Below are 24,216 nucleotides of genomic sequence, written 5' to 3'. Positions count from 1 at the left end.
GTCCCACTGCAAAGATGATTTTAACCCTTCAAGACTACTATATAAAGACACTCTTCCTTTTAACCCATCCTTCCTACGGTCCTCTCCTCCTCTCCTTCCTGCACAGCCTCTCTCCCTCCTCCTCTCCCTGCTACCGTGTGAGTATGACCATTGCCTCGTTCAATCATTACCCTCCCTGTCCCACTGCAAAGACCATTTTAACCCTTAAAGCCTATCAGTGTATCTTTTTAGTTTCCTGGTGCTACTTCCACATGTATCCTAAGTTGTATAATCACACTCTATCCTGCCTGGGGGTTGGGATGGCATGTTCCTCCCTTCTCCTTTGTTGTTTACTTGCAAGAATAAACTATCAATCAATCAATCTCTTCGACCCAGGAACAGATGAGCTATTGCCGTACGCATTTTGCACATCTCGCAGCATCCAGCATCCAGCGTCTTTACAGGGTGAGATAAACTACGCTCCTTGACGCCCATTCATCTGCCTCCCACACTTTCCTTCACTCATACACTATATCATAACCTCAACGATAGAACACACGTCCAAATTCAACTTCCCAAAGACCGATACGCACAAACACCTGCAGTTGAGTGACCCCTTCCTCGCTCCCCCCCTGACTTGACCCCCACAGGACGCCGCACGCCACCTTTGTTTACAGGTAAGAGCAGGTACGAGAGCATCACCCCGCACCTGACGAGTTACCTGTTTTACCTGGCCTGCATCGCCTCCCCGCACGCCAAACTGAGGTGAGAGAGTTAGGACACGACACACACACTCAATATACGCCATTAAAACATCGAATCAAGGCCCAAAACTGTACGAAAATGAGGAAGAAGTAGGAGTAGAAAAAGTAGTAAAAGAAGAAATGAGTAGAAAATGAGAAGAAAATGACTGGATATGAGTAGAAAATGAGAAGAAAATGACTAGATATAAGTAGAAATATGTAGAAAATGCCTAGATATAAGTAGAAAATGAGAAGAAAATGACTAGATATGAGTAGAAATGAGTAGAAAATGAGAAGAAAATGACTAGATATGAGTAGAAATGAGTAGAAAATGAGAAGAAAATGACTAGAAATGAGTAGAAAATGAGAAGAAAATGAGTAGAAAGGCGACTGTACATTCACTTCGAAATTCCCAGCAATTCCAACCATTTCTCCTTCCTCTGAAAACCGAGATACATATAAGCAACAGAGATTTCCATACATATATCAAAGCCTTATTCCTTGCATTGGGTTGGATAGGATTAACCAGACTCTGTGGTTATAGGGAAAGGGAACAATGTAGAAGTTTGTGTTGTTTGTGAGTGGATAACTACTTGTAGGGAATTGAGGTGTAGGATAGAGTACAGGTGACGTTTCAGGTACACAAACTTATGACGAGATGTGTTTGTTTAGCTCTGACTTGGGTGGAAACAGATCATGATATTATAGTTATGTGATCTGCTTGATTAGACTGGTTAAAATGCATTATATTCCTTTACTGGAGATGTAGTTTTATCTGTACTTAATTTAGCGTGTTATGGATAGTATTGTTGGTTAAGTAAGATGTTAATTGCTAGAATATTTGAATACTTCATCTATATTTTTAGTTAACCCGTGTAGCAGCGACGAGCCAAATTTATGGCTTTACCGTGTACCAGCGACGAGCCTTAAATTTTTGCCATGATATAAACCCCCCCAAAATTGATGATGCATAAACTGATCACAAATGCGTTGATATATATTATGAAATGGTTTGTGTGAGTGATGATTTTTTCTCATTTTTCTCGCTTAGAGGGAAGGGCCTTTAAGAAACATGATCCCCGCAACTATTGGGTTAAGTGACTTCGAAGTACTGTTTTTAGTTGAATATTTGCCCTCTGTATGTTCTGATTTAGTTAGTTTCCAAAGAATTAACTTCCTAAGCTACAAATTTTTTTCCAGTGATGTGATTAATACTTTTTACAGTGCTATATATATGAAAAAATACCATAAAGTCATCCACAAATACCTTCACTTCACTTCTACTTCCCTTACTGTAAAAAAAAATATAATAAATGAGGTAAATAAATAAATAAAATAAATAAAATCCTCACCGCCAGGATGGGGACGCGGGTGGCAGGAGGACTCCACTTCTCCGACAAGTCCCTGGTGGGGGTGTCGAGGCTGCTGGAGGACCTGCAGCACCTGTTGGAGGACAAGGACTCGGCTGACATCATATTTGTCATCGGCCGAGAGGAGACGCACATAGCAGCCCACAAGCTAATCCTCAAAGCCAGGTATATTCTTAACCCGTCCGCTGCGATTGGCACGGATTTTGCCTTCACTGGTATCCTGGTAACATATAGTCCCAGGTCTCTTTCTGCCTCTGTGGTGGTTAGTGGAGTGTTTCCCATGTGGTATTGGTGTGCTGGATATCCCTTCACTGGTAGCCTGGTAACATATAGTCCCAGGTCTTTCTCTGCCTCTGTAGTCGATAGTGGAGTGTTTCCCATGTGGTATTGGAATGCTGGATATCCCTTCACTGGTAGCCTGGTAACATATAGTCCCAGGTCTTTCTCTGCCTCTGTAGTGGATAGTGGAGTGTTTCCCATGTGGTATTGGAATGCTGGATATCCCTTCACTGGTAGCCTGATAACATATACTCCCAGGTCTTTCTCTGCCTCTGTGGTGGATAGTGGAGTGTTTCCCATGTGGTATTGGTATGCTGGATATCCCTTCACTGGTAGCCTGGTAACATATAGTCCCAGGTCTTTCTCTGCCTCTGTGGTGGATAGTGGAGTGTTTCCCATGTGGTATTGGTATGCTGGATATCCCCTCCCAAGGTGCAGGACTTTACATTTTTCTTCATTGAACTGTAGGAGCCACTTTTTGCTCCATTCCTGTAGCTTGGTGATGTCTTCTTGTAGGAAATCTGCAGTTAAAGGGTTAAGGATCACTGGACCAATACATTTCTGAGTCTTAGAAATTAAACGAGGGATTTCCGCAGATGCAAGAGTTTCGTGGAGGCCTCAGGGGGGGAGGTGTGTGTCATCCCGGGCAGCACCGTCACCCCCGGCAGCCCCCAGACCACCATCCGCCTGCCCCAGTACCAGCCCGTCATCTTCCGGCAGGTCATCAACTACATCTACACGGGGAAGGTAGTGATAAGTGTTGGCTATGTCTTGACCTCCTTTTTTCTTCTTTCTTCTTCTTCTGTGTTTAATGTCCTTGGTTTTCCTTGTGTTATTTGACTTATTTCTTTTTTATTTCCCTTTTTCATTTTACATTTTATTTTCCTTTGATATCTTCCTTTTTTTCTTTCTTCTTCTTTTGTGTTTAATATCCTAAGCTTTCTTTCTGTCATTGAAACTCTTCCTTTATTTCTTTTCTTCTTTTAGCATCTTATTCTCCTTTGATATCTTCCTTTTTTTCTTTCTTCTTCTTCTGTGTTTAATATCCTAAGCTTTCCTTCTGCCATTGAACCTCTTCCTTTATTTCTTTTCTTCTTTTAACATCTTATTCTCCTTTGATATCTTCCTATTTTTCTCTCTTTCTTCTTCAACCAGCGACCTTATTTTCCAGTACGTTGTCGGAACACTTCTGATTTTGTCGTACTTAATGTGTGAGTTACGGCTATCCTACCTATATAAAGGGCCATTTGTACAGCGGAAATAGGAAAAACTGGTCATAAAATCAATCTATAACTCCAATTTCCCTGTATAACCGGTACTGATGCTTAGAGATATTAACAAAAGGAGTTCAGTTTCATTCCCAAGACAGTTTTGTTAAAGATTGACTGTGGAGGATGATGGCCGTTTTCCTCTTGGTAAACGTACAAAAAATTCCCTTCCATATGATTACTGACCTTCCCATAATGTTTTGTTGTTGGTAAAGGAACAAAGTATCCCTTTTATATGATTCCTGACCTTACCATAGTGTTTGTTTTTAGGTAAAGGTGCGAACTATCCCTTTAACCTAAATACTGACCTTCCTATAGTGTTTGTTTTTAGGTAAAGGTTCAAATTATCCCTTCAACTTGAGTACTGACCTTCCTATAGTGTATGTTTTAGGTAAAGGTACAAACTATCCCTCTTATATAAATACTGACCTTCCTATAGTCTTTGTTTCTAGGTAAAGGTACAAACTATTCCTTCAATCTAAGTACTGACCTTCCCATAGTGTTTCTTTCTAGGTAAAGGTACAACTTCTCCCTCCAACTTGAACACTGACCTTCCTATAGTGTTTGTTTCCAGCTAAAGGTACAAACTATCCCTTCAATCTAAGTACTGACCTTTCCATAGTGTTTCTTTCTAGGCAAAGGTACAGATTCTCCTTCCAACATGAGCACTGACCTTCCTAAAGTGTTTGTTTCTAGGTAAAGGTTCAAATTATCCCTTCAACTTGAGTACTGACCTTCCCTGTGATGTTTTTTTTAGGTACAGGCACAAAATATCCTTCTAAGAGCACTAACCTTCCCACATTGTCTCAGGTTGTGATGAGCGACAGTGGAGTCTTTGAGGTTCACGGCGTGGCGCATGACCTGGGCCTGGAGGAGCTCTGTCAGCACTGCGAGGACCACATCGCCACCACCATGACGCCCCACAACGCCTGCACCTTCCTCATGGCCGCCCTCAAGATGGAGCAACGCACAGGGGGTCGGTGTCGCCTGAGGGAGGCCCAGAGAAGTGGGACGAGAGATAGCATCTGTTTAGTTCACTTCAGAGGCTTTATTTACTGTGGTGTCAAAACTGAAGCTCATTGTATGTGTAGACGAACATGTGTTTAGAGATGTCAATTAATCTTCATGGATAAAAATTGTAAGTTTCACCACAGAATGATTTTTTTGTGTCTTCATATTTGGTTGTGCAAGGTCTAGTTTATTGATGCTTTATGAATGACAGTAATATATAGGTCTATCAAATCTCATGTTCAGCGATTATCAGAAAATTTTAACGCCTTGTAGATGTGGAATTTTTGCTTTTTGATAAATACCGTACATTCCCGTCTAACATCCACCTCTTTATTGTCAGGGAGCAAGGGCAGCCGCTCCTTCGTGGACCGCTGTGTGGCGTACATCGGTGAGAACGCTCTGGAGTGTATGCAGACTTCCTCCTTCCTCAACCTGTCCCGGGAGGCTCTTATACGACTCATCTCCTCAGACAATGCAAGTATCAGACCAAAAACCACTATAATGACACTAAACTTCAATCATCAGACTATTAACCCGTCCACTGCAATGGGCATGGATTTGGCTTTCACTGGTAGCCTGGTAATGTACACTCCCAGGTCTTTCTCTGCCTCTGTGGTGGATAGTGGAGTGTTTCCCATGTGGTATTGGTGTGCTGGATATCCCTTCACTGGTAGCCTGGTAATGTACACTCTCAGGTCTTTCTCTGCCTCTGTGGTGGATAGTGGAGTGTTTCCCATGTGGTATTGATGTGCTGGATATCCCTTCACTGGTAGCCTGGTAACATATAGTCCCAGGTCTTTCTCTGCCTCTGTGATGGATAGTGGAGTGTTTCCCATGTGGTGTTGATGTGCTGGATATCCCTTCACTGGTAGCCTGGTAACATACACTCCCAGGTCTTTCTCTGCCTCTGTGGTGGATAGTGGAGTGTTTCCCATGTGGTATTGGTATGCTGGATATCCCTTCACTGGTAGCCTGGTAACATACACTCCCAGGTCTTTCTCTGCCTCTGTGGTGGATAGTGGAGTGTTTCCCATGTGGTATTGATGTGCTGGATATTCCTTCACTGGTAGCCTGGTAATGTACACTCCCAGGTCTTTCTCTGCCTCTGTGGTGGATAGTGGAGTGTTTCGTATGTGGTGTTGATGTGCTGGATATCCCTTCACTGGTAGCCTGGTAACATACACTCCTAGGTCTTTCTCTGCCTCTGTGGTGAATAGTGGAGTGTTTCCTATGTGGTATTGATGTGCTGGATATCCCTTCACTGGTAGCCTGGTAACATACACTCCCAGGTCTTTCTCTGCCTCTGTGGTGGATAGTGGAGTGTTTCCCATGTGGTATTGGTGTGCTGAATATCCCCTCCCAAGGTGCAGGACTTTACATTTTTCTGCATTGAATTGTAGCAGCCACTTTTTCTTCTTGTAGGAAACCCGCAATCAAGGGGTTAATGATACCCATGGAATAAGAAAAAGAGGTCTCAAACAGTTAATTACTCTTGATTGTCCCTTCTATAGCTGGCTCTAGAGGAGGAGGATGTGTGGCGAGGCGTCCTGAACTGGGCCAAATATGGGGCGGGTGTTGCCCAGCCCACGGCACACTGGACGGAGGAGGAGAGGCTGCGGGTGTGTCAACAGCTGCAGGGCGTCATCAACCATGTGCGTCTGCTGCTCATAGGTGAGGGAAGGGGCGGGACCGATACTGCTTCCCCTTCACTATATATTTTTTTTTAACAGTAAAGAAGGCAACTCAAGGCAAAAACAGTAACAACAATAGCAAAAAAAACCCCACTAGACCCCGAACAAAACAAAAAACAAGAAAAAATAACAAAATAATAATGATCGGGCAGGAGAGAGGTTAATTTCGGGTGGAGAATTTTACTTTATCAGCCTTGTTTAACTCTATCAATATCTCTTCTTGCTTTATGTTGGAATTTTAGATACAGTAAAGAGGAGAGAGGTGAGGAATGGCAAGGCTTTAAGAATATCAGGGTGTTAGTATTCTCCAGGATGAACTAAACAGATTGCATGACTGGGCGGGGAAATGGCAGATGGAGTTCAATGTCAGGAAGTGCGGTATTCTGAGCATAGGTAGGAACAACCCCTCACATAACTACTGCGTAAATGAGACTTCCTATACTTATTCCTGCATCCCTTCATCTCCCCTTCCAGACAGCCAGGTGTTTGCCGAGGAGGTTGAGCCCACAGGAGCGGTGCCCATGGAACTGTCCCTTGAGAGGTATCGCTACGCTGCCCTGCCCAACAAGTTCAAGGACAACTCCACCAATGAGGACAAGCGGCTCCAGCCCAGAGTGTCCCTCAAGCTGTTTGCCGGGTCACAGATACTGATCAATGTGCGTTACTTCCCTTGTCTGTTTTACTAGCTTCTCTGAATTTAATGTATTTACCTAGTTGTAGTTTTACAGGGCCTGGGGTTTACGCTCGTGTGGTCCCGTCTCCGTATCTGCATTTATCCAAGTTTTCCTTAAAGCTTTGCACACTCTTCGCCGATACCACATCCTCACTTAGTCCATTCCAAACCTCTATATTTCTTTGTGGGAAGCTATATTTCTTGGTCTCTCAAGCATCTTCCCTTCCTCAATTCTTTACTATGTCCTCTTGTGTTCCTGGTGGTAATTCCTTCTTTTAGTAGTATCGTGTGTGAATACCAGTTTTAATAAGAGTATCAAGACGCCTCTCCTCCTGAAATTGACCTCTCTTTTGGCCACTATTCTATTCTCTCTATCTATATCTGCTCCCTCGTGGTAACTTCCCTCCAGGGGGTGGCCGCGGCAGAAGTGTCTCCATCTCTCCCTGTTCTGGCACTCCCTCGATCTCAGCACACTCAATCCTGGTACTTCCAACTCTCTCGCTCCAATACTCACTCACCCTATTGATCCACTACCCTAAACTCTTTTAAACAGGGGCAGTGATTAGTGGGCATTTTTTTCCCTTGACCTGCTTCCTTTGCTGTGAAAAAAAAAAAAAAAAAAAAAATCAGTATCGCTCATTTTTTCACTGTCTCCACATTCCGTCCCGCAGGAGAAGATGTCCCTCCAGCGTGTCCTCAACAGCTGGTACGGCGCCAACAAGCAGATGTGGCGCCTGGTGTACCGCGCGTCCACCCACGGCTACTCGGCTGATGCCTTCCACCGCCACTGTGACGGTGTGGCGCCCACCTACACGATCGTCATGGTGAGGCGCGAACACCGTCACAGCTTATGATCTTATGTTGAATTTCATATCTCATGTGTGACCCGAGAATTATACTGAAGAGTCAACACATTCTTTTTTGTACAATGCTTAACAGTGCATGGTTAATCCTTGAATCTTCTTTCTAAAAGCTTGTCAGAAGGAACATTTTTCATACAATTCAAAGTTACCATTAGTATTAGTATTAGCGGTAGTCTGTTGTATATGTTTTTCCAGCTTCATTTCATCTGACAAGTGTTTTCCTGTCTCATTAGGCTTTTGGATTCTTGATACTGTTTAAGAGGGTAGATTTAAGTGTGTGATTTAAGTGGTAAATCTTTGGCAGTACCCTTGTTCTCAGGCTCAGATATGAATACAATAATCCTGAGTCCTTCCTTCACCCCAGGGCCAGCACGGAGAGATCTGCGGCGGGTTCAGCGACGTTCCCTGGGGCAAGACGACCATGAAGGGGCGCTACGTGGCCTCGGACAAAGCCTTCCTCTTCACCCTCGTCAACAACCAGGACATTCCGCCCACAAAGTTTCCCGTCATCAAGAAGATGTTCGCCATTTGTTACCATCCAGAGTAAGAATCATAGTTTCGTGTGAGGATGATAGGTGCCAGCAGAAATGAACTTAAAACACAATAACTATCAGATGTAAAAGACTAAACTAAATACATAAATCCAGTATAGTGTGTTGACTAGGAGTACTAAGGAGCTAACAGTGGGAGTATGTGGAAATTACAGACATTTTCTATAACATAAATCGGGCATACTGTGGAGACTAACAGTACCAAGGAACTAACAATAGGAATATGTGCAAAGTATAGATGATTTCCATATACTCACTTCTAAATCCTTCTTCCTCCCTTCCCTTGTAGCTGTGGACCCATCTTTGGCGCTGGGGCCGACCTCTTCATCGCTGGGAACTGCAACCAAAACCTCGAGAGTTACTCCAACCTGCCTCACTCCTACGACGGTGAAAACGCCTCCTGCAACACACTCATGAGCGACTACAACTTCACTGTGCTGGACTACGAGGTGTTCTCCCCCTACGGAAAGTGATGCGGGACTTCAGTGTTCAAGAGAAATGTGATGGCAGACCTGTTTTTATCATATGGAGAGTCTTGGGGTTACTGTGCCATGTTCCGGAGGGGTGGTGGTGGTGGAGGAATTGCAATAGTGTTTCTCTGTGGTCATATGGGAGGTGGGTGAAGGGATGGGCTACTGGGGCTTAAGGGAGGAAGTAAGAAGCTAAGGGTTTGTGTGTATGTTAAGGGGCGAGCGAGTGTTGTACCAGGGCTTTAGGAAGGAAGTAAGGAGTTAAGGGTTTGTGTGTAGAGGGGCGAGAGTGAATGTTATACTGTGGCTTTGGGGAGGAAGTAAGGAGTTAAGGGTTTGTGTGTATGTAGAGGGGCGAGCGAGTGTTGTACCGGGGCTTTGTAGCGGTCAAGTTGGGAGAGTAGAAAGGGAGTGTTTAGAATACCTGAAGTGACCTTGGTGCCGCTGTGCTGCCTGTGTGCAGCGCCACATTCTGTTGTCATAACCGCAGAGCCTGACTTTGTATGAGTACAATGATTCAGTGTCTTTCTGAATAAATTTATTTAATATTTTACATTAAAATACTCAATGATAATTATTTTCATCATGTATGAGATGAAAAATGATGACTATTTAGATAGTTGCATGAATTGACTACTGGCTGTCCAGATTAACTCGCATGAACTTTTCTCAAGAAGGTGTTTTATTTTTTGTGGTACAATTTTTTGTATTAACTGAATGATGAGCTCTGCTGCTGCATCTCTCCCAGCTCTTATCATTAGTGACTGCCTTGCTGAGCCATCACATGCCTGGGTGTGGCTGGTGTCAAGAAGTTGCCTTGTGAGTTGATCTGAAAAGCCTTTGGTCAATAAATACTTGTTTGCTTTTGACAATCCTTGGTTATTTACTCTAGTTGATATGATATTAAGGTGTTCACATGGTGATTTATATACAGTAATAGTTGTAATTTGTAATACTGTTGTCTGTTGAATTGTTCTAAAAATATATTTAGCAACAATAAAGTTGAGTTTTCACGCTGTGCTTCCGTTCACCAGAAGTTCACGTACAGTGTTGCTTCTTCCCGGGCCAACCATGGGAGGGATACGCATGTCATGTTAAGCATAAAAAAATCAGTAGGTAATTCATATTCAAGGTTGTCTTTGTAAGCATTCTTTGGACACTTAAAACATACACCAGGACATGTATCTACACAAAACAGGCTGAATGAAACGATGCATGGAAATATGAAGGTCTATTTTACAAGAGAAATTAATACATGTGATCACACTACATGCATGCTGCCTATGATGTTATGTGAAGCTGAGGGTGCTGATGATATAATACACAGTGCAAAAAGTGATGAAGTACTTAGTGATGAAAGGTAATGGAGGTGACAGGGCTATTTACATCTAATTACAAAATTCCCTCAAGTAGCAACAAGACACCAGTTAGCTACACACACACTGCCTCTCAAGATAATGATATACTACACAGTGCAAAGAGTGATGAAGTAGTTAGTGATGAGAGATAATGAAGGTGATAGAGCTATTTACATCTAATTACAAGATATCCGACAACCAGGCAGGTGCTCCACAGGTAATGAGACTAGTTAACTACACACACACACTAGTTCTCAAGGTACAGGTATACTACATGTACACTACTCCACGGCTGACCTCTCTAGGCGACATAAGCAGTTGCCGCGTCTGAGGTCCTCCTGCAGGGTGATGAAGGTGGCCTCTGGGATGAGCCTGAAGTTGTTGAGGTCCATGGTGAAGGTGGTGAGGGCCGGCAGGGTCAGGAGGTCAGTGAGGGTTGGGGGTGAGAGGCTGCCAGCGCCAAGGTGGAGGGACGTCAGGCGGTGGAGGTCATTGTGGGCGAGAAGAGTCTGCACCACGTGGTCTGTGAGGACGTCCTGGTTCACGTCTAAGGACAGGTGTTCAAGTGACCTGTTGCCGCTCATGAGGCCGGCCAGCACCCCCGGGGAGGACGCTGCCCCGGCCACCACGAGGCGTGTGAGCTCAGGGAAGGCAATGGACCTGCTCTTGGATGGTGGGCGGGGCTGAGGTTCTCCTGCCAGGCACACGTTCACAAGTTCGAGGCTTCGCAACTCCCGGCAGTACTCCTGGAGGGTCTTCAAGGCGGCAAATGAGAACAGCTTGAAGACACACTCCTCGTACTCTATCCTCAGCTTCAGGAGGTTGTGTCCCACCGCCCTCACGGCCGAGACGATGAAAGGCTCGGGCACCAGACGCAGGGATAGCGACGTGAGGTTTGTGAACTCCGCCAGAGCATCTAGGTGAACTACATTCGAGTCAAAACCTTCAATCTGCAGACTACGGAGCCCTGGACACAGCGTTGGCAGGCCCGTCAGCACGTCAGTGGACACCAGGGACAGGTCGAGGTGGGAGATGGCGTAGGAGGTCACGGCGGGGCATAATTGCTGTAGGAGCCGGATGGACTCACACACAGGGACCAGCCAGGTGTAGTGGAGGTCCTGGAGGTGCGGGAGGGTACGCAGCAGCACCATGGCGCCGCCCAAAGAAAGAGACGGAGAGATGATCGTCACCCGCCTCAGGGATGATGCCCGAACTCGACCAGACTTCGCCATGCCCTCACCAGACCAGATGACCTCAGCCATGTCACTCAGGGTCATGTGAGGCTGCACGAGGGCACTGACCACCTCCTCATCGGTCACGCTACATGAGTGAAGATGCAGAGAGTGAAGCCCACAAGTATTGCTCTTCAGGTGACCAAGGGCTTCTTCGGCTAGGGCTCCAGACACTTGCAGAGAACGAAGACATGGCGCCCTTTTGAGAATACAAGAGAGGAGACCAGGCTTCAGTGACACGCCCTCCAGCTGCAGAGTCTCCAGGCGCAGCTCCTCCATAGCCTGCACCTCCTCCATAAGCACCTCACACTTCCGCTCCAGCAGGTAAGTGGCTTCCCCTTCCTGCCCTCTGATCTCCAGGTCTGTCACGTCGGCGGTAATGTTGAGTCGTAGGAGGGAGACAGCAAGGCCGGGGTCTGCGGCGTGGCCCGGGGAGGAGGTCACGTCCTTCAGTAGGGCTGTGAGGACCCGGGGCGGCAGGCAGGCACGCAGCAGGGACCCCGCGGTGGCTATGGCCTATGGAAGGAGAGAACCAGATAAGTACAAGCACTATGAAGATGTAGGATAGATAGATAGATAGATAGAAAGATACAGACATACTTATAGATAGGAGAGAACCAGATAAGTACACACACCATGAAGAGGTAGGATAGATAGATAGATAGAAAGATAGACAAATAGACAGACTTATAGATAGATAGAGAAATGATAGATAGAATGACAAAAAGATAGACAGATAGATAAACAGAGATAGATAAAAGATAGATTGAAAGATGAATTGACAAGATATAGATAGATAGATAGACAGATAGACAAAAAGTTAAGCAGACAGACAAAAAGATAGATAGATAGACAAACTGAAAGACTGGTTGACAAAAAAAGATATACAGATAGACAGAGATAGACAAAGACTGACGAGAAACAGACAGAGAGACAGACACAGAGCGACAAACCAACTCACCTCGGGACCTGCAGAGGGGTGAGCCACGGCGCCAGAGAGGAGGGAGGTCAGACGGAGGTGGCTGAGGCGTCGCAGGGACATTGGCGGCCTCCTCGGTGTGCGCGTCCGCCAACCTGCCAAAGAAATAACACTGGTCAACAAAAAATCAAACTACTTCATGGTCCTGAAGTGAAACAATCTGATGCTAGGGTAACTGAAGGTGCAGAATCATCACTACAAGGTTATCTGTGTCTACCTCAGTATAAGAAAGCTGAAACGAGTTATGGGACAGTGGATACATTCTCAGTAAGCCCTATGGTATTCGAGAAACCTGGTTCGAGAGCAGAAAATGAATATCAGAACTAAAATCAGTGCTGTGTAGTTAGTTAAGGGGCATATATTGATGTATGATAACCATTTCAGCTGTCGACCAGTGTGATCAGCTTAAAGCCAACTCGCACGTATTTTTTTTACTTTATCATTATTTTTTTTTACAGCACAGGAAGCAACTCAAGGGCAACCAAAAGAAAGTGTAGAAAAAAAAGCCCGCTAATCGATGCTCCCACAAAAACAACAAGTAAAAAGTGGCCAAAAGAGAGGTCAATTTCGAATGTGGTCTGGTCATGTCTTGCGCCCCAGTTTGCTGCTAAGGAGAGTGACTGGCCAGTGTTGAGGGATTAAGGCCGAGTAGCAGGTTATGTGTGGTGGGGCTCCGGTGCCAGCTCCTCCCTTGAAACTGTGATAAGGAGAACCAGAGTGACGTAGATTGATAGATGGATTGACAAGATATAGATAGATAGACAGATGGACCAAAAGTTAGGCAGATAGATGTAGATTGATAGATGGATTGACAAGATATAGACAGATAGACAGACAGACAAAAAGTTAGGCAGACAGACAATAAGATAGATAAATAGATAGATAGATGGAGAAATTGAAAGACTGGTTGACTGATAACGTGACAAAAAAGATAGAGATTGCAGAGATAGACAAAGACTGACGAGAAACAGAGAGATGGGCAGACACCTTTCCATATCAACGTTTGTACACGAAACTTCAGATTACGTGAACATATGCTGTGGAAATATTGGAATCAGTTAATTGGGACCTAATTCTTATACTGCACATATATCAACGCTTGTATACTAACATTTCCATATCAACGTTAGTACACGAAACTTCAGATTACGTGATATGCTGTGGAAATATTTGGGTCAGTCCTAATCTTAAACAGTCTTTAATCGCGGCGTCCATGGACCGCGGACCCGCACGCTCGTAACTCGGCAATGCAAGGCTTAGCTGTTGCAAGCGTCCCATATCCCCCACTTGGCCGACTTCTGCATCCTTTACTTACGAGCGTTATGCATTAGTGGGAAGCCGGACGAGTGTTCTGCACCTTGCCGGCTCCTTGTGGCGACGTACGTGAAGGGTACGGACTGACATTTACATTTACGAAGACATTCACCAAGACATTCACCAAGGCATTTACTGAGATATTCACCAAGGCATTCACCAAGACATTTACCAAGGCATTTACAGAGACATTAACCAAGACATTCATCAAGCCATTTACCGAGACATGTACCGAGACATTCACCAAGCCATTTACCAAGCCATTTATCAATACGCACCTTCATTTACCATTTACTGAAGCACTGTAAACCCTTAGTAATTACTCAAAAGACTCGGTAAATAGTCGTGAATATATAAATGAATGGTACTTGGAGACATGGAATATTTGAACTTCTTTAATAATATCTAAGAAACGAAAGAAATCAGGAAAGTATATAATGGCACACATCATTCACTAAGTCATTGCAGTCCTTTAATAATCAATCCAAAAAGCTCAGTAAACAAACCGGTATATAAATGAGGAATGATTCGATGTCCAAGAAATGAAAGAAATAACGAAAATGTGTCACGGTGCACCACGATCGTCACTTCTCTTCACTGGGCACGAACAGACAGTCACACACGGACATGACATAAGAGAAGCTCGCATTAGTCAGTCAGGGTTATGTAAATGGCTGGGCGGGTCTGAGCGCGGCGCCGTCACCTTATGTAAACGCACCATACCTGTCGACACATCCCATAACCTCGGTGTAAGGGTGTGCTGTTAGATTTATGAATTAGAAAGTAGCAAAGTCAGAAATCTATCAAAACGCATAGCTCTTTAATCTATCTAATCTATCACACACATATATCAAAGACTTAGATCCACGTTAATAGACAGAGAAGGGGTTTGGTTCAGTGTGGCATATATTAAGAGAGAAAACGTTCAAGTATCGTCTATTCGGGGATTATGTCGAGATAAGATAAGATAATATTAGGTAAGTTTCTGTTTCTCTCCCTTCACACATACTGTACGGCGTCACATTGTTCCATCTCTTAATGAAGCTTTAGTGAGAGACTCGGTACATAATTAATTTAGTATACCAGTGAACGATTTATTATTACTATCACTATTACTATTACTGTCATACTACTACTACTACTACTACTACTACTACTACTACCAGTCGTAAGTGCTTCTAAACCTCCCTCACGTCAGTCTTATAGAACTACAAATACAAACACACACAAAAAAACTGATATAGACGAAATTGATCTCTAAACAGAACCATTAAACACTGCACACACAAATCTAGCCTTACTATAACATCCACAAGCAAATATAATCACCCACGAAACTGCATAAAAGGATCTAAACCCCAAAACGAAACCTCAAAATCTTACTCATGGTCTGCGGTTTTCCAGTACTCATTCTCGTTCACACACACTCAGGTATCCGGGAAGCCTTGCACTTGCACTAAGATCTTCCCCTTGCAAGGCTTGAGCTAACACTGGTAGGTCTCCGCCTCAACCATTTCTTATATATACTTGCCGCAGCGAACCCCAGCGCTCCCCACGTCTTAGGTAAACGATGACGATGACGGTGGGGGTTAATATCTCATGCGGAGGCTTAGGAACAAGTCACACTCATGATTTGGTGTCGATTTTCACTGGATGGTGGTGTGAGGGATGCCGCGTGTGATCTCTCTCGCTTCAATGGAATAGACAGAAGAAACATAAGAATGGTATAGCAGGAGATAACTATATAGATTAATTGGTTTGTGGTTTGAGGGATGCCACGAAATCTCTCTCTTTCGCTCTAATAAAAAATTAATAGAAGGGTCGGAAGGAAGATAAAAGAAGGGATAACTATATAGATGAATTGGTTTGTGGTTTGAGAGATGCCACGAAATATCTCTCTTTCTCTCTCATATAAAATTAATAGAAGGATCGGAAGGAAGATAAAAGAAGGGATAACTATATAGATGAATTGGTTTGTGGTTTGAGAGATGCCACGAAATATCTCTCTTTCTCTCTCATATAAAATTAATAGAAGGATCGGAAGGAAGATAAAAGAAGGGATAACTATATAGATGAATTGGTTTGTGGTTTGAGAGATGCCACGAAATATCTCTCTTTCTCTCTCATATAAAATTAATAGAAGGATCGAAAGGAAGGTAAAAGAAGGGATAACTATACAGATGAATTGGTTTGTGGTTTGAGAGATGCCACGAAATATCTCTCTTTCTCTCTCATATAAAATTAATAGAAGGATCGAAAGGAAGGTAAAAGAAGGGATAACTATACAGATGAATTGGTTTGTGGTTTGAGGGATGCCACGAAATCTTTCTCTCTCTCATATAAAATTAATAGAAGGATCGGAAGGAAGATAAAAGAAGGGATAACTATATAGATTAATTGGTTTGTGGTTTGAGAGATGCCACGAAATCTCTCTCTCTTTCGCTCTCATATAAAATTAATAGAAGGATCGGAAGGAAGATAAAAGAAGGGATAACTATATAGATGAATTGGTTTGTGGTTTGAGGGATGCCACGAAATCTCTCTCTCTTTCTCTCTCATATAAAATTAATAGAAGGGTCGAAAGGAAGATAAAAGAAGGGATAACTATATAGATGAATTGGTTTGTGGTTTGAGGGATGCCACGAAATCTTTCTCTCTCTCATATAAAATTAATAGAAGGATCGGAAGGAAGATAAAAGAAGGGATAGCTACATAGTTGAAGTGGTTTTTGTGTGAGGGATGCTGCGAATAATCTCTCTCGCTCTCAAATAAAATAAAAAGAAGAAGCGGAAGGAAGGTAAAGTAGGAGATAACTATATAGATTAATTGGTTTTTGGTTTGAGGGATGCCACGAAATCTCTCTCTCTCTCTCTCTCTCTCTCTCTCTCTCTCTCTCTCTCTCCCATACACTTGTCGGCCTTGCATACATCACAGTCTTCTACGGGGGTCTCATCGCGTTGCCAATGACTCGCACGCCGGCAGCTTCTCTATCCCAGTGGCCTTGACTTCGCCGAGCCTGGAGCTACTATGGGCGGTTACTGTCACGCCTCTGCACTGGTCCCTAACACCCCCCCTGTACTGTGCATCCTGAAGTCTTTAAATCTCGTATTGTACAAGGTCTCGGCACCTCACTTTACCTGTTTGGAAAGCCTCTCGCTCGTGGAAGTTGCTTGGAATTTTCATGGACTGTTTTTTTGCGATGATGTTGATAGTTTTACGTGACTTCTGAACGGGGAAATCACATGAAAGGCCGGTTAATCTTCCCTGTGGCTTTGGAAAATTGTCGTGATGGGAGGCAGATACGTTTATGAATACGGACGTAAGGGTTTCGGGTTAGGCTCAAGGTGTAATGATTGTGATTTACCTGTTGTTGATGGGGCTTGTGTAGTGAGGTGACAGGCGAAGTGACTTGGACGGGGAAATCACCCATGAAAACCCGGTTAATCTTCCCTGTGGCTTTGGAAAATTGTCGTGATGGGAGCCAGATACGTTTATGAATATGGACGAAGGGGCTTCGGGTTAGGGTCAATATGTGATGATTGTGATTTAGGTGTTGTTCATGGTGATTGAGGAGTGAGATTATAGATGGAGTGACTCTGTATTGTGAGTGAGTGAAATATATTAAGTTATTTGTACCTTATTTGTACTTATTGACCTCTCTTTCGGCCACTCCTCTGTACTCTTTTTAGGAGCAGTAAGTAGCGGGCCTTTTTTTATTATTGTTTTTTTTTTTTATGCCCTACAACTGTCTTCTTTGCTGTAAAAAAAATAAAACAACAACAACTATCATTCATACGTTAACATACAGCCCCTTCCTATCTCTCTCTCTCTCTCTCTCTCTCTCTCTCTCTCTCTCTCTCTCTCTCTCTCTCTCTCTCTCTCTCTCTCTCTCTCTCTCTTACTTAATACCTCTAACTGCTTTTACGTTTTTCTTTCTTTTTCTTTCTATCTTCCTTCCTTTCTGTCTCTCTCTCTCTCTCTCTCTCTCTCTCTCTCTCTCTCTCTCTCTCTCTCTCTCTCTCTCTCTCTCTCTCTCTCTCTCTCTCTCTCTCTTTCTTTCTTCTTACTTAATACCTCTAACTGCTTTTACGTTTTTCTTTCTTTTTCTTTCTACCTTTCTTCCTTCCTTCCTCCCTTCCTGTCTGTCTGTCTGTCTGTCTGTCTGTCTGTCTCTACACGTTTCTGTACCTTGATTTACATTCACGTTTCGCACACGTTACCTGGCATGATCGAGTCACCTTTTAATCACACACACACACACACACATACACACACACACACACTCCACCCACTCTCCCTCTCCCACTCCCTCTCCCTCTCTCTCTCTCTCTCTCTCTCTCTCTCTCTCTCTCACCCTTACCCCCCCCCTCCTCCCGTCCATACCATCCCGGAGATTACTTCCCTCCCGTGCACGCCAACATGTATAACGTTAGGAGAATAAAGCCAAAAAAGGAAGGCATGATTTTTTCCGAGAACTGACGCTGAAGAGAATGACGGATAGGCGAGCGAAGAATAATGTGTACCTCGACTGCTTCATAACGGAGAGATAGATAGATAGATAGATAGATAGATAGATAACTGAATATACACACGATGGATAAATATAAAGAAAGGAAAGGAAGGAGAATAAAAAGCATAATCAAATAAACAAAACAATGGAGGTGAAGACGGAAATGAAAAGGGAGATGACAAAGACAGATCGACAGGCAGACATAGATAGAAAGATACATAGACAGATAGATAGATAGACAGATAGCTGAATAAACATACACACGATGGATAAATATAACGAAAAGAAAGGAAGGAGAATAAAAAGCGTAATCAAATAAACAAAACAAGGGAGGTGAAGACGTAAATGAAAAGGGAGATGACAAAGACAGATCGACAGGCAGACATAGATAGAAAGATACATAGACAGATAGATAGATAGATAGATAGCTGAATAAACATACACACGATGGATAAATATAAAGAAAAGAAAGGAAGGAGAATAAAAAGCATAACCAAATAAAAAATAAAGGAGGTGAAGGTGGAAATGAAAAGGGAGATGACAAAGATAGATCGACAGGCGGACATAGATAGAAAGACAGACAGACGGTTAGAGAGATAGATAGACTGAGAGATGGATATATTATAAGGTACACAGATAGACAGACAGATAGATAGATAGTCAAACAGCATATGCAAGGTAATTTCTCACTTTAAATCTGAAACTCCTCTCACGAAAGCGCCTTAATAATCTAATGCCGCAGAGAGAGAGAGAGAGAGAGAGAGAGAGAGAATATCTGTGCGGGCATGTAAAGGAAAATAAGAAATACAGGTATGTGACTCGGCACGTCTGGGTTGGTGGAGGAGGAAAAAATGCTGTCGGGAAAAAGCTTGCAGCGCCTGTCTGAAAAGGGATTAAAAGTAAATGAAGGAGAGTGTTTTTTCTTGCTTAGTCTAGGTATGAAGCGTGTACGAAGGACGAGGAATTGCGAAAGGAAGATTTTGTGTTTAAAGACGAGGAGAAAACATGTTCTTTAGAAATTAGCAGAAGGGGAAAGAGGAAATCAAAAGACGGTATGAAAGAAAATGAATAAGGAAAGGATGATTTTATGTTTTAGGACGAGAAAAAATTGTCTCTAAAAATCAGTAGAAGAAGAAACAGGAGAAGGAATGAAGGTAAAGGAAGGAGGATTTTCTTTTTTTAGTTTAATTGAGAAAAATGGCAAAGGTATGAAGCGACGAGGAATTAAGAAAGGAAGATTTTGTGTTTACAGACGAGTAGAAAAAAACATGTTCTTTAGAAATTAGCAGAAGGGGAAAGAGGAAACTGAAAGGCAGATCTCAGGGGAAAAGATGCTCCAAATCGTATCAGACTTATGTTAGAGGAATAAAATTTTCAGAAGTTCGCGGGAGATGAAAATTACTTGGGTATCTAATGACAGAGAGACGTGCTGAGATCATACTGGAGAAAGAAACGGCAAGGAAGTGTCTACGCCTTAGCAAAGAAAGAAAAGGGAGTGGAAGAGACATAACAAAAAGCGGAAATAAGCAACAGAAACGGAAGAAGGAATAGAACAAGTCACATACAGGAAGAAAAATAAATAGTTGGACACAGAAGGCATTATTTTATTTCCTCTATTATTTCCTTCCTTCCTTTCTTTCCTTTCCTTCTCTCCTTTATATTCAATCTTTTCAACCTGACTTCCTTCTTCCTTCTACCTTTCCTTTCCTTTACATTTCATCCTTTTAAAACGTTGATGAATATGGTAGAATTTAAATCCGAAAAACTACTCCATGCACTCCTATATCTTGTAGCAGCAATAGGAACCGGTTAATATATGTATACCTCAATAGACACCTCCCCTCCTGCTCTCTCTTTCTCTGACGCAAAACTCACTAAGAACAAAAATGATAAAAAACAGAGGTGGAAAAAAAAGTAACTCTACCTTCAAACCTCCCGTGCATGACTCTCCGCTTTCCCTTCAGGCAGCCGGGCGCCCCTAGCCACTCGCAAAGGCCGGGCAATCCCTCTCCCCTCTCACTCGCTCACACACCTGCAGTCGAGGGAATGTGAATACCCGGTAGTGAGGCGGGAGACACGGACGATGACTTGCTCCACTGAGGGACCGATGGCGTGAGTTGCTTGTGGGTATGCTGGGAAGATTATATGAGTGTGGAAATTTTAGCATCTCCTCCCCCTCCTCATCGCTTCTGGTCCCCTTATCCCACTTGCAATTGCTTGTTTTTTTCTGTTTTTTAGGTGCTGCCCAGACCGTTAGTGAAGCAGGCGAATTATATTTATAGTGGGTGCCGTGATGTGTGAGTCTTTGCTTGGCCCATGCTGCCCCCTGGTGTCCACTAGAACGAAGTCGCTGAAGTTAGGGTTGGTTGAAGGTCCGGGCAGCATGTGGGTAATCTTCCGCCACTCAGCGATGGTTGGAAATTGTCAGTGTGGGTCAGTGGGAATCGAACCTGGGTACGGGCTCACCACACCCATACGTTAAACACTCGGCCACCGCCTTCAAAATATGGAAATGACTCTGGACTATGCCACTCAAAAAAGAAAAGTACTCTACCCTCTCGATTAAGGTTAAGGGTATTATTTTGTTTCCTCCATTATTTCCTTCCTTCCTTCCTTCCTTTCTTTCCTTTCCATCTCTCCTTTATATTCAATCTACTCTACCCTTTCGATTAGCTAAGGTTGAGGGCATCATTTTATTTCCTCTACTATTTCCTTCCTTCCTTTTTTCCTTCCTTTCCTTCTCTCCTTTATATTCAACCTTTTCATCTACGTTTTTCTTCCTTCTACCTTTCCTTTCCTTTATATTTCATCCTTTTAAAAACTCGAAATGCTTTGGTATCATTACGTTGGACTATGCATTTATTTTACATCGCACCGAAATCACACGGACCCGATGAAACTAGGCCTCACCTGGGCAGAGCTACGTGCAGGTGTTGAGCCCCGCGTGGCCGTGTGGAACGCAGGTTTGAGTGGCGGGTGAGTGGACGCCAAGCCAATTTCACCGGGCCAATCCTTTTCCCTTCTGACTGATGGCTTCCGTTTTTTATATTCTCGAGGGCGTCACCTGCTCAGCGCGGTCAATCGTGGTGGAGGTGATGGTGATGAGAATGATGATGAGACTGGTGATTTTGATGGATGGCGAGGCGGTGGTGGTGGTTATTTTGATGGTGATGGAGAGTGTGACGGTGGTGGTGGTGGTGGTGGTGATTGTGGTAGTGATGATGGTGAATTAGTATGATAATGATGGCGGTATAATTTATGCGAAACTTTTTCATGAATAACTGGAAATATATTAACTGATATAGCACGCTCCCCCCCCCTCTCTCTCTCTCTCTCTCTCTCTCTCTCTCTCTCTCTCTCTCTCTCTCTCTCTCTCTCTCTCTCTCTCTCTCTCATTAGGTCTTCGGGCTAGCCTTCGTACGAGGTTTTAAGATCAGAAAGACGTCATATTCGTGTGGTGATGGTGGTGGTGGTGGTGGTGGTGATGGTGATGATGATGATGATGATGATGATGGTGATGATGGTGATGATGGTGGTGGTGGTGTTTCGACTAATACCCTGCCTCTTCGTTTCCATATTAACACATAAATGGTGGACAGACTTTTATTTTTTATTTTTATCTTTCTGAAATGTTGACGCATGAAAATATTTGCTTGCATTTTCACATTTATATTCTTTTTTATTTTTTCTTATATTTGATTTTGTTTCCCTCGCCAATAACAATAAATATATAGACGAAATAAAAACGCCAGAAAAATACCCCGCACATAAATAAGTAAATAAATAGACACACAAAAAATGATAGATAGATATGAAAGATAAACAAAAGGAATAAACGTGTAAATAAATAAAGAAATAAAATAAATGTATATGGTTCACGCACAAGACCGCAAAACAAAAGCGAAACGAGAGAAAAAGCAAATAACACACACACACACACACACACACACACACACTACTACTACTACTACTACTACTACTACTACAACAACAACAACAACAACTACTACTACTACCACTACTACTACCAATAATAATAACGAGGAAGAAAAATAAGAAACAATCACCTTTTCCTCTTCGTCTTCATTATATTTTCCTATCATCATCATTATCATCATTTCTATACGTAAAAACAACAAAACTAAAGGCCAGACTCCCCCTCACGTGTCGCAGGAATCATTAAAAAATACTAATATTCCTAAGTTCTTAATCACGTGCATTAAACATACTTCTGCGACACACACGTGAGGCGAGGGGAGTGTGCAGACGAGTGACCACTAATACCACCACCACCACCACCACCAGCACCAGCACCCTCTACCCTGCTCTCTCCATAGGTCTCGTGTCTCAATGGTTTAGCTCTTCACGTTTTCAGACCCTCACACACACGAGGCATAAACACACACACATACACCAATATACGGTCTTCCCTTACCCTGTCACACCATAACCACAGTCTCCTTCTCGTAATACCTTTTCCTTTATTGTTTTTATTTTTTGTTTAATTTTTACGTGTTGCGTGTAGTGACTGTGGGATTTCTTAAGGGGCCTCTTGTGCGACCCCAGCCCGTTAGTGGTGCAAGCGAATTTTATTTATAGTGATGTGTGACTCTTGCTTGGACCGTGATGCCCCCCGGTGCTTCTCTTGACAGATGTCGCTGAAGTTGGGGTTGATTGATGATCCGGGCAGCATGTGGGTAATCTTCCAACACTCAGCGATGGTTTGAAAAGTCTGCGTGTTTCAGTGGGGCTCGAACCTTGGTCCTACCCAGTTAACCTCCTTCTTTGCATGTTTCTTTGTCTTTATTTCCTCCTATAATTTTTGTCTCTTCCTTACTCCTATCCCTTTTCCGTCCCTATCATATTTACCCTCGTTTTTTGCACGTTTCTTTGTTTTCCTTTCCTATCATTCTTGTCTTTTTCTTGCCCTTCTCCACATTTGCTTTCTTCTTTGCACGTTTCTTTGTCTTCATCTTCTATAATTTTTGTCTTTTTCTTCTCCTCTTCCCCTTTTTGCTTTCTTCTTTTTACGTTTCTCTGTCTTCATCTATCATTCTTGTCTTTTTCTTACTATTCTCTCCATTTGCTTTCTTCTTTTTACGTTTCTTTGTCTTCATCTCCTATCATTCTTGTCTTTTTCTTACCCTTCTCCCCATTTGCTTCCTTCTTTTCACGTTTCTCTGTCTTCATCTCCTCCTGGCCTCCCCCCCTGGCAGCCACACGCACACACGAACCTCCTCCTCCTCCTCCTCCTCAGCATCCTCATCTTCTTCCTCCTCCTTCTCAACATCCTCATTTTCTTCCTCCTCCTTCTCAGCATCCTCATCTTCTTCCTCCACCTCATCTCACTTCACTACAAGACTCGTTACACATCAAACTAATGGCGCATGTTTCGAGTCTAAATATACCTTCTAAATATAGCAACAGGATCTTTACTGAGTTCGTGTGACGCCCCGAGCCGATGGAAATGACTTCAATCTGGCAGGTACATGATCTAAAGAGAGGTTCACGATTTAGCCGATCCATTAAAGATCAATATGTTTCCGGGGGCTTAAACTTCCACCCTAAAGAGTTGCATTTCTCATGGTAATTCCCTGCAAGTAAATACGTTTGAGTTAATCCATGGGAAAAATAGCTTGCTCCCAGGTATATTTTTTTTTAACTCATTGATGGTGAACTCTGGTTGGCTTCAGCATGGCGACAGGGAGGAATAGTTTTTTTGAGTTATTTTTTATTTTGAGGGACCTCCATCATTCTCTGGTTAGGTCACCGCGCTCGTAGTATTGCCTGAGCTACGAGTCTGTGTTGCGTAAGGCTTCGCTGTGCTGTGCCTCCTATTGTTATTGTTCTGTTGTGTTTCTGCCTTTGTGTGATTGGTTTAGCTGTTATTGTTGAGTTATTGTTATTCTATTTTTATTTTTTGTT

The 24,216-nt window shown here is 43.2% G+C and overlaps 2 protein-coding genes across 6 annotated transcripts; one reads left to right on the top strand and one right to left on the bottom strand.

The window, feature by feature from the left end:
- Nucleotides 1–368: 368 nt before the first annotated feature.
- LOC126999505 (BTB/POZ domain-containing protein 9-like) lies at nucleotides 369–9,911 on the top strand. 5 transcript variants are annotated; one of them, XM_050862152.1, is made up of 11 exons: nucleotides 660–744; nucleotides 1,774–1,814; nucleotides 2,081–2,257; nucleotides 2,968–3,118; nucleotides 4,450–4,645; nucleotides 4,991–5,124; nucleotides 6,162–6,321; nucleotides 6,816–6,997; nucleotides 7,686–7,838; nucleotides 8,242–8,420; nucleotides 8,718–9,911. In XM_050862152.1, the coding sequence occupies exons 2-11, from the start codon at nucleotides 1,795–1,797 to the stop codon at nucleotides 8,899–8,901; spliced, it is 1,536 nt and encodes a 511-aa protein (XP_050718109.1). In that variant the 5' UTR covers nucleotides 660–744; nucleotides 1,774–1,794; the 3' UTR covers nucleotides 8,902–9,911. The 5 variants fall into 5 exon arrangements, with proteins under 5 accessions (XP_050718111.1, XP_050718112.1, XP_050718110.1 ...); XM_050862156.1 differs by having other exon boundaries at nucleotides 665–744; nucleotides 4,450–4,615; XM_050862154.1 differs by lacking the exons at nucleotides 660–744; nucleotides 1,774–1,814 and adding an exon at nucleotides 369–444.
- Nucleotides 9,912–10,017: 106 nt separating this feature from the next.
- On the bottom strand, nucleotides 10,018–15,301 carry LOC126999504 (uncharacterized). The gene is made up of 3 exons (XM_050862151.1): nucleotides 15,165–15,301; nucleotides 12,450–12,562; nucleotides 10,018–12,004 (listed from the first exon to the last, which is right to left on the bottom strand). The coding sequence occupies exons 1-3, from the start codon at nucleotides 15,190–15,192 to the stop codon at nucleotides 10,538–10,540; spliced, it is 1,608 nt and encodes a 535-aa protein (XP_050718108.1). The 5' UTR covers nucleotides 15,193–15,301; the 3' UTR covers nucleotides 10,018–10,537.
- Between the last annotated feature and the right edge of the window lie 8,915 nt (nucleotides 15,302–24,216).

Source organism: Eriocheir sinensis, chromosome 16 (assembly GCF_024679095.1).
Source record: "Eriocheir sinensis breed Jianghai 21 chromosome 16, ASM2467909v1, whole genome shotgun sequence".
In the NCBI taxonomy this organism is placed as follows: Eukaryota; Metazoa; Arthropoda; class Malacostraca; order Decapoda; family Varunidae; genus Eriocheir; species Eriocheir sinensis.
Note: the sequence above shows the minus strand (reverse complement) of the source record. Positions and strands in the feature narration are given on the sequence as shown.